Below are 9,789 nucleotides of genomic sequence, written 5' to 3' on the forward strand. Positions count from 1 at the left end.
GGGGAAATGGGGGGAAAATGGGGGAAAATGGGGGGGAAATGGGGGAAATGGGGAAAATTGGGAAATGGGAACAATGGGGAAAAATGGGGAAATTGGGGAAAATGGGGAAAAATAGGGGAAAATGGGAAAAATGGGGGAAATGGGGGAAATTGAGAAAAAATGGGAAAATTCCTCAGCTTCCCCCATCTGGAATGGGGAAAAATGGGGAAATTGGGGGAAATTGGGGAAAATTGGGAAAATGGGGGGAATGGGGGAAATGGGGGGAAATGGGGAAAATGGGAAATAGGGGAAATGGGGGAAATGGGAACAATTGGGGGAAATGGGGGAAAATGGGGAAAAATGGGGGAAATGGGGAAAATGGGGAAAAATGGGAAAATGGGAACAATGGGGAAAAATGGGGAAAATGGGGAAATGGGGAACAATGGGGGAAAAATGGGGAAAAATTCCTCAGCCTGCACCACCTGGAATGGGAAAAATGGGAAAAATGGGGAAAATTCCTCAGCTTCCACCAGCTGGAATGGGGGAAAATGGGAAAATTCCTGGAAATCAGGGGGAAATGGGGATTTGTGGGCAAAGGTTTGTGAGAATGCTTGAAGGGAAAAGGGGAGAAAAAAGGGGAAAAAGAGAAAAGATGGGAAAAAACAGAGAAAAACCAAGGAATAGTGAGGGAAAAAAAAGAATTAAATTGGGATAAAAGGATGAAAAAAGGGGGAAATAAGTGTGAAAAAAGCGGGATAAAAGGGGGGAAATTCCAAACCTTGTGGAGTCTGGAGCTCTGGGATCGGTGGCCACGTCCACGATGTAGATGCGGGAGGAGATGAGGCTGGGAAGGATCAGGAAATTCCTGGATTTTTTGGATCGCCGTAGCAGCTGCTGCAGGCGTTCCAGCCCGAGTGGTGCAGCTCGTCCCCACCACGTTGGGCATGGGCAGGCGATGGATCACCTGGAAAACTGGGATCAGGCGCCGGGATTCCCCGGGAATTCCGGGGGTTTTAGTCGCTGCCAGTGCTGGGGGAGGATTGGAGATCCTGGGTTTGCTCAGATTCGGGATCCCAGATTCCCCCGGATTTTCCCAGGTTCAGGATCCCAGAGTCTCACAGGTTTTCCCAGATTCAGGATCCCAGATTTTCCCAGATTCCCCCAGATTTTCCCAGATTTCCCCAGGATCTTTCCAGATTCTCCCAGATTCATGATCCCAGATTTTCCCAGATTCCCCCAGATTTTCCCAGGTTCAGGATCCCAGATTCCCCCAGGATCTTTCCAGATTCTCCCAGATTCAGGATCCCAGATTCTCCCCAGATTCAGGATCCCAGATTCCCCTGGATCTCCCAGATTCCCCCAGATTTTGGATCCCAGATTCCCCAGGGATCTTCCCAGATTCTCCCAGATTTTCCCAGACTCAGGATCCCAGATTCTCCTGGGATCTCCCAGATTCAGGATCCGAGATTCCCCCGGATTTTCCCAGACTCAGGATCCCAGATTCCCCCAGATTTTCCCAGATTCAAGATCCCAGATTCCCCAGGGATCTTCCCAGATTCCCCCAGATTTTCCCAGATTCAGGATCCCAAATTTTCCCAGATTCAGGATCCCAGACTCCCTATGGATCTCCCAGATTCAGGATCCCAGATTCCCCAGATTTTCCCAGATTCAGGATCCCAGATTCCCCAGGGATCTTCCCAGATTCTCCCAGATTTTCCCAGATTCAGGATCCCAGATTCCCCTGGGACCTTCCCAGATTCCCCCAGATTCAGGATCCAGATTCCCCCAGGTTTTCCCAGATTTAGGATCCCCAGATTCCCCCAGATTTAGGATCCCAGATTTTCCCAGACTCAGGATCCCAGACTCAGGATCCCAGATTCCCCCAGATTTAGGATCCCAGATTCCCCCAGATTCAGGATCCCAGATTCCCCCAGGTTTTCCCAGATTTAGGATCCCAGATTCCCCCAGATTTAGGATCCCAGATTTTCCCAGACTCAGGATCCCAGATTCCCCCATATTTCCCCAGACTCAGGATCCCAGATTCCCCCAGATTCCCCCGGGTTTTCCCAGACTCAGGATCCCAGATTCCCCCAGGAATATCCCAAATTCAGGATCCCAGAATTTCCCAGACTCGGGATCCCAGATTCCCCCGGGTTTTCCCAGACTCAGGATCCCAGATTCCCCCAGGATATCCCAAATTCAGGATCCCAGAATTTCCCAGATTCAGGATTCCAGATTCCCCCGTGTTTTCCCAGACTCAGGATCCCAGATTCCCCCAGATTCCCCCAGATTCCCCCGGGTTTTCCCAGACTCAGGATCCCAGATTCCCCCAGATTCCCCCAGATTCCCCCGGGTTTTCCCAGACTCAGGATCCCAGATTCCCCCGGGTTTTCCCAGACTCAGGATCCCAGATTCCCCCAGATTCCCCCGGGTTTCCCCAGACTCGGGATCCCAGATTCCCCCAGATCCCCGTACCTGGCAGTACTGGGGGGATTTGGGATCCACATCCACGGTGGCCAGGAAGTCGGGGATGCCGATCCCGGTGTTCCGGTAGACGCAGGGCAGGTAGAGCAGCTGCTCCCGGGGCCCTGCGGCCACATTTTGGGATCAACCCCCCGGGAATTCCGGCTTTTCCCGCATTCCCTCCCCTCGGATCCCAAAGCAATTCCAGGATTTTGGGAATGCTGGCCCAGCACTTGCCTTTCATGGCCTCCAGAGGGCTGGGGTAGCCCCGGCCCGCACACTCCGCACTTTTCTGCTGGAAAAGGAGAAAATTCCAACATTGCCACATCCCAAACTTCCCGGAACGGCCGCAAAAATTCCTGGGAATTTGGGGCCTTCCATTGCTTCCCATTTCCCAGCCTGAAATCCATGGAATTCCCCATTCCCAATTCCTGAATCTGGGAAAATCTGGGGGAATCTGGGAAAATCTGGATCCTGAATCTGGGAAAATCTGGGGGAATCTGGGAAAATCTGGGGGAATCTGGGATCCTGAGTCTGGGAAAATTTTTGTGCCTTGGATTTGCTCATTCCAGAAAAATAAATTGGAATTTATCCTGATTTTTGTGCCTTGGATTTGCTCATTCCAGGGGAAAAATTATTGGAATTTATCCTGATTTTTGTGCCTTGGATTTGCTCATTCCAGGAAAAAAAAAAAAAATGGAATTTATCCCAATTTTTCGCTGAGTTGTCCCAAAGTTTCAGATGAGGAGGGATAAATTTGGGATTTTAGCAAAGAAAAAAAAAATGGAATTCCTTTGGAATTCCAGGGTTTAAAATCAAAATATTCCAAGTTTTAGGGAGGTAAAATCAGATTAAAATTGGGAAAAATCAAATTGAAATTCAAATGAAAACAACGGAGAAGCCAATGGGAAAAAAAAAAAAATCCAGGAATTTCAGGAATGTTCTCCCACAAAACCAAATTCCCAAGGAAATCGAGGGAGTTCCTTTTTCAGAGCATTCCAGGATTTATTTCCTTCCATAATTCCCAAGTTTTTGGAGCTCCCAGGTCCTTCCAGATGTGTCAATAATTCCCAAAGTTTTTTATTGACTTCCAGGAACTTGGATCCAAAAAAAAATTCCTCACAAAAAAAAAAAAAAAAAAAAAAAAGCAGGAGATTCAGGATATTTTTGGGTAGAATATTGATATTTTTGGGCTACATATTCCTGCTAAAAATTCCTCATTTTTGGTTGGTTTTGGTCCCAAAATTCCTGATTTTTTTTTTTCCCCCGAGGTTTTAGCCTCCAAAAAACAAAACCAACAAACAAACAAACAAACAAAAACAAAAACAAAAAAACACCAAAAAAACTAAACAAAATTAAAAAAAAAAAACAAAAAAAAAACCCCCAAAAAAACAAGTTAAAAAAAAAAAACAAAAAACAAACAAACAAAAAAACAAAACAAAAAAAACCCACAAAAAAACAAAAAAAAAAAACCACAAAAAACCAAGTTTAAAAAAAAAATTTAAAAACCCAAAAAACCAAAAAGAAAAAAAACCCAAAAAATCAGGAAAAATATCCTGAAAATCAAGGATTTATTAAAAAAAAAAAAAAAAGGAATATGTCAGGATTTTTCCAAGGGTTTTTCCTGTTCCCAGGAGTTTCTCCCCGTTTTTTAGAAGTTTAGGGATTTAAAATTCCCAATTAACTCGAGTGGAAATGGATTTTAATGAAGGAATTCAAGGGTTTTTTTAGGGTTTTTAGGGAATATTTCAATTTTTAAATCCAGGGAAAAGTTGGACTTTTACCCCCCCCCCCCTCCTCCCTATCCCCCCCGAAACCAAAAGCAGCAAATTCTGGGATTTTGGGGAATTTTTTGGGGGATTTTTGGGGATTTTGGGATCTCTTACCCATCCTGGATCAGGTTGGGAATGGGAATTCCAAGAATTCCGTGGGATTTTTAAGGATAAACAGCCGGGAAAAAAAAAAAAAAAAAAAAAAAAAAGTCGGAAATCCAGAGAAAAAGGGAGGAGTTTGGGAGAGGAGGAGCCAAGGGGAGGAGCCAGAGCCTGGAAAAAAAAAAAAAACCAACAAAAAAAACCAAACAAAACAAAATAAAACATAAAAAAAACAAAATTCCACCTTAAAATTCCAAAGGGAAAAATCCAAAACCGTGGAATTCCTGCTTTTCCCCCTGATTTTCTCCTTTTTATTCCAAATTTTTCTGGTTTTTTTTTCCTCTTTTTTTTTTTTTCTGGAGAAGGAATTTGGGAATATAGCAAATGAGAATTTGCTTTATTCCCGATTTTAATGAGAATTAATTTATTAATTTAACGATTATTAAATTTTTTTTTTCTTAGTAAGGAATTTATAAAGAATCTGCCTTGTTTTCCCTCCTTCCTTAAATGTTTATTTTGGAATTTCCAAAATAGTCTCTTTTTTTTTTTTTTTTTTTTAAATCCCGTGGTTTTTTTCCATGAACCACCAGGAAAAGCAGAAAAACAGGGATAAAAGAAGGGATTTTTCTGCTATGAATAAAGAGATTTTAATGATTATTTTTGGATTGTTCCTTTATTATCGAAGATATTTAAATTCTTATTTATATTTCCAATTTTTGCTGGTTTTCACTCAATTTTTTGGGCTGTTTTACCTCATTTTTCGGGCTGTTTTACTTCTTTTTTTGGGCTGTTTTTACCTCCTTTTTCAGGCTGGTTTTCACTCTTTTTTTTTGTCTGTTTTAACCTCATTTTTGGGCTGTTTTCACTCTTTTTTTTTTTTTTTTTTTGTCTGTTTTACCTCATTTTTCGGGCTGTTTTTCCTCATTTTTCAGGCTGGTTTTCACTCATTTTTTGGGCTGTTTTACCTCATTTTTTTGGGCTGTTTTACCTCATTTCTTGGGCTGTTTTACCTCATTTTTGGGGCTGTTTTACATCATTTTTTCAGTCTGGTTTTCACTCTTTTTTTTTGTCTGTTTTACCTCATTTTTCGGGCTGTTTTAACCTCTCTTTTTTGGGGCTGTTTTACCTCATTTTTCGGGCTGGTTTTCACTCATTTTTTGGCTGTTTTACCTCATTTTTCGGGCTGTTTTACCTCATTTTCCAGGCTGGTTTTCACTCATTGTTTTGGCTGTTTTACCTCATTTCTTGGGCTGTTCTACCTCATTTCTTGGGCTGTTCTACCTCATTTCTTGGGCTGTTCTACCTCATTTCTTGGGCTGTTTTACCTCATTTTTCAGGCTGGTTCTCACTCATTTTTGGACTGTTTCACCTCATTTTTTCGGGCTGTTTTACCTCATTTCTCGGGCTGTTTTACCTCATTTCTTGGGCTGTTTTACCTCATTTTTTGGGGCTGTTTTACCCTCATTTTTGGGGCTGTTTTTCCTCATTTTTCAGGCTGGTTTTCACTCATTTTTGGGCTGTTTTACCTCATTTTTGGGGCTGTTTTTCCTCATTTTTCAGGCTGGTTTTCACCCATTTTTGGGCTGTTTTACCTCATTTTTTTGTCTGTTTTACCCTCATTTTTTGCCTGTTTTACCTCATTTTTTGGGGCTGTTTTTCCTCATTTCTCGGGGCTGCCTCAGGTGGACAATTTTTGGCCTCAATGAGCGATTTTGGCCAGGGAGCACCTTGGGACCAACCCTGTGCTCACCTGGCGTTGTCAGGGAGGGCTGAGCCCCAAAAGCCCATCCAGGTAAAGCCAGGTGGGAGATTTTACCTTCAAGCCGGACAAGTTGGACCTCGGGCGGAGAATTTTTTTTTGCCCTCAGCTGGACATTTTTGGCCTCAGGGAGGAAATTTTGGCCAGCGAGCAGCCCCTGAGCCGTGCCGCTCCTCACAGCCCGCCCGGCCCTGAGGGGCTCTCGGCGGGGCAGCGGCTCTCCGGGGAGCATCCCCTCAGCCCGGGAGGCAGCGCCGGCCGCTTCTCCCGCCGCTCCCCAAGGCCTCATCCCTCAGAGCCCCCTGGATCCGTGAGGGGAGGTCCCGGAGGAGCGCGGGGGGTCGCGACCCAGCGGCGCCATTTTCCCGCCCTTCCCCTTCCCTCCCTCAGCCGCCTCAGGGTCCGGCCCCCGTGACGTCACCCGCGCGAAGGCGGAAGTGACGTCAGCGGTATCCCTCCGCCGGCCAGGTCCCCTTTTTGTGTGTGTGTTGTGTGTGGTGCGGCTGCGGGCGCCGCGCGCCTGTATCAGCCCGCCGGGCCGACGACCTTTTTTTTCTTATCCCCCCCCTTTTCCGTGAGGGGTGAAATAGAGGAGGAGGGGGGGGGGAAAACCCACACGCACGCCAAGCACGGAGCCGCCCCCCCGGCAGAACGTACAGAGGGCGAGCATAGCCAGGGATAATTCCTTCTTCTTCATCACCGTCTTCATCCTCCTCCTCAGCATCCCGCCAAGTGTGAGGCGGGGGGGGGGGGGGGGGCTCATGCCACCTGCCCCCGCGCCCTGCGGGTCGCCTCGCCCGGAGAGCGGCGGAGCCCCGTAGGGGCGAGCGGCGGCAGCGCTGAGGAAGGTGAGGCGGGGGGCGCGGGGAAAGGCGGGGGGGATGAAGGCGGCGGGGCCCCCCCCGGGGGTGGCAGCGGCGGCGGGGGGCGATGAAGAGCGGGGAGGGGGGATCGGTGACGCTGGAACCGGCTCGAGCCGCCCGGGAATGGGGGGAGAAGGAGGGAATGAAGGAGGGGGGGGGGGGCGCGGTGACGCTGGAACCGGCTCGAGCCGCCCGGGAATGGGGGAGAAGGAGGGAATGAAGGAGGGGGGGGGGGGCGGCAGGGCCGGAGCGCGCCGTACACAAAGCGGTGGCGGGAGGAGGAGGAGGAGGAGGAGGAGGAGGAGAAGGAGGAGGGAGGGCTCGGGGTGCCGGGGAGGAGCCGCGGCGGCTCCGGCGGCCGCTCCCGCCGGGCCCCGGGCGGGCGCTGAGGGACGCGGAGGGATCCGCGCGCAGCCCTCACGGCCCGGGGGGCGCGGTGAAGCGGCCGCCCTCAGGGGAGGGGGGGCGGCGGTGATGCGGCCCCCGCCGCCGCTCCCTCCGCGCACCCCCTCCCGCCCCTACCGGGGGTCTCCTCCCGGTTCCCTCGCCCCCCGGCCGCCACCGCCGGGGTGAGGAAGGGGCGGTCGTGTCCGTCCTGTCCCCCCTTTCCCGGTGCTGCGCCCCCTCCTCTCTTTGGGCGGCGCTGCCTCGCTGGTGGGCGGCCATGTTGGGCACGGGGATTATTTTTCGCTCTCTTTCTTAGCCGCCACAATACGCTGAGGGTGTGTTGTGTGTGGTGGGGGGGCTTTTCCCGGAGTTCTCGGGAGAAACGGCCTTTTCCCGGTTTTTTAGGGGAGGGTAAGGAAAAGGGGAGGGTCTGGGCTCAGCGGTTTGCAGGGTGAGACCACCCCCCCTCATCATCCTTGGCCTGCTGGTGCTTCAGCTTCGCTGAGTGAGTGCCCCTGTCCAGCGCCGGGAGCGGGGGGAGCCCTCGGCCGCAGGGGTTTGGGATGGGGATCCCACTCTTCTTCCTCGGGGTTTGGGATGGGGATCCCACTCTTCTTCCTCGGGGTTTGGGATTGGGGTCCCAGTCTTCTTCCTCGGGTTTGGGATGGGGTCCCCACACTTCTTCCTCGGGGTTTGGGATTGGGGGTCCCACACTTCTTCCTCGGGGTTTGGGATTGGGGTCCCACTCTTCTTCTTAGGGATTTGGGATTGGGGTCCCACACTTCTTCCTCGGAGATTTGGGATTGGGGGTCCCACACTTCTTCCTCGGGGTTTGGGATTGGGATCTCACTTGTCTTCTTAGGGATTTGGGATTGGGATCCCAGACTTCTTCCTCGGGGATTTGGGATGGGGATCCCACACTTGTTCCTCGGGGGTTTGGGGATTGGGATCCCAGACTTCTTCCTCGGGGTTTGGGATTGGGGTCCCACACTTCTTCCTCGGGGTTTGGGATTCCACACTTCTTCCTCGGGGTTTGGGATTGGGATCTCACTTGTCTTTCTTAGGGATTTGGGATTGGGGGTCCCACACTTCTTCCTCGGGGATTTGGGATTGGGATCCCAGTCTTCTTAGGGATTTGGGATCCCAGTCTTCTTAGGGATTTGGGATGGGGATCCCACACTTCTTCCTCGGGGATTTGGGGATTGGGGTCCCACCTGTCTTCCTCGGGGATTTGGGATTGGGATCCCAGTCTTCTTCCTTGGGGTTTGGGATGGGGTCCCACACTTCTTCCTTGGGGATTTGGGATTGGGGGTCCCAGTCTTCTTAGGGATTTGGGATCCCAGTCTTAGGGATTTGGGATTGGGATCCCAGTCTTCTTCCTTGGGGATTTGGGATCCCAGTCTTCTTCCCCGGGGATTTGGGATTGGGGGTCCCAGACTTCTTAGGGATTTGGGATCCCAGTCTTCTTAGGGATTTGGGGATTGGGGTCCCACCTGTCCCTTCTTAGGGATTTGGGATTGGGATCCCAGACTTCTTCCTCGGGGATTTGGGATCCCAGTCTTCTTAGGGATTTGGGATTGGGGGTCCCACCCGCATTCCTCGGGGATTTGGGATTGGTGTTCCAACCTGAGAGATCCAGGGTTGCCATCCCACTGCTCTTCCTCAGGGATCTCCCCTTTCTCTTCAAGGATTTGGGATTGGAATCCCGACCTCTTCCTCAGGGACTTGGGATTTGCATCCCATCCCTTTCCTCAGGGATGTGGGATTGGGATCCCGACCTTCTCCTCAGGGATGTGGGATTGGGGATCCCGACCTTCTCCTCAGGGATTTGGGATTTCCATCCCATCCCTTTCCTCAGGGATTTGGGATTGGGATCCCGACCTTCTCCTCAGGGATTTGGGCTCACCACCCCCCCCCTTTCCCAGTTTTTCCCGTCCCTGTCCTGTCCCTCCAGTGTCACCCTCAGGAGCAGCTCCATCCCCTCATCCTGCCCAGATCCAAGCAGGAAAAAAATGGGGAAAACTCCTCCTTTTCTCCCAAGCCAGGATCCCAAAAGTCCTTGGAGATGCTCAGGAGCGCAGGAATTCCCTCCTCCAGCAGGATTTGGGATTCCATCCCAAAAATCCCCCGAGGCTGCTCTGATAATTCCCAGTGTTTGAGGTTTTTCCTGGAATTCCCTGCGGCTGGGATGTGCCAGGGAGCTGGGGAGGGATGGGATCCTGCTTCCCAAAAACCTGATTTTATTGGGATTCACCTGATCCCAGCGTGAGCAGAGGATGGGAGGGAATCCCACCAGAACAATTCCCAAAGGTGCTGGAAAAAAAATAATAAAAAACATAATTTAAAGATAAAAATAAAGCATTTTATAGGCTTTTAATGATTAATTAGCAGAAATCAAATCTGATTATTAATAGGATGAAGTTTTTCCTGGGTTTTTTTTATGGATGGGAAGGTGAACCTAAAG

General features: G+C 49.9%; 2 protein-coding genes across 2 annotated transcripts in view; one reads left to right on the plus strand and one right to left on the minus strand.

Annotated features, from left to right (window-relative positions):
• The window catches only part of LOC128820482 (methanethiol oxidase-like), a 16,708-nt gene extending 13,858 nt beyond the window's left edge, over nucleotides 1-2,850 (minus strand). Inside the window, 7 exon segments of the mRNA XM_054001256.1 lie at nucleotides 758-768; nucleotides 771-857; nucleotides 860-911; nucleotides 914-943; nucleotides 2,455-2,567; nucleotides 2,680-2,710; nucleotides 2,712-2,850. Coding sequence (XP_053857231.1) covers nucleotides 758-768; nucleotides 771-857; nucleotides 860-911; nucleotides 914-943; nucleotides 2,455-2,567; nucleotides 2,680-2,710; nucleotides 2,712-2,762 — 375 coding nt within the window. The 5' untranslated portion in view covers nucleotides 2,763-2,850.
• Nucleotides 2,851-7,005: 4,155 nt separating this feature from the next.
• Nucleotides 7,006-9,789, plus strand: part of POGZ (pogo transposable element derived with ZNF domain) — a 19,632-nt gene continuing 16,848 nt past the window's right edge. The window contains 1 exon segment of the mRNA XM_054000942.1: nucleotides 7,006-7,104. Coding sequence (XP_053856917.1) covers nucleotides 7,006-7,104 — 99 coding nt within the window.

This window comes from Vidua macroura, chromosome 29 (assembly GCF_024509145.1).
Source record: "Vidua macroura isolate BioBank_ID:100142 chromosome 29, ASM2450914v1, whole genome shotgun sequence".
Lineage (NCBI taxonomy): Eukaryota > Metazoa > Chordata > Aves > Passeriformes > Viduidae > Vidua > Vidua macroura.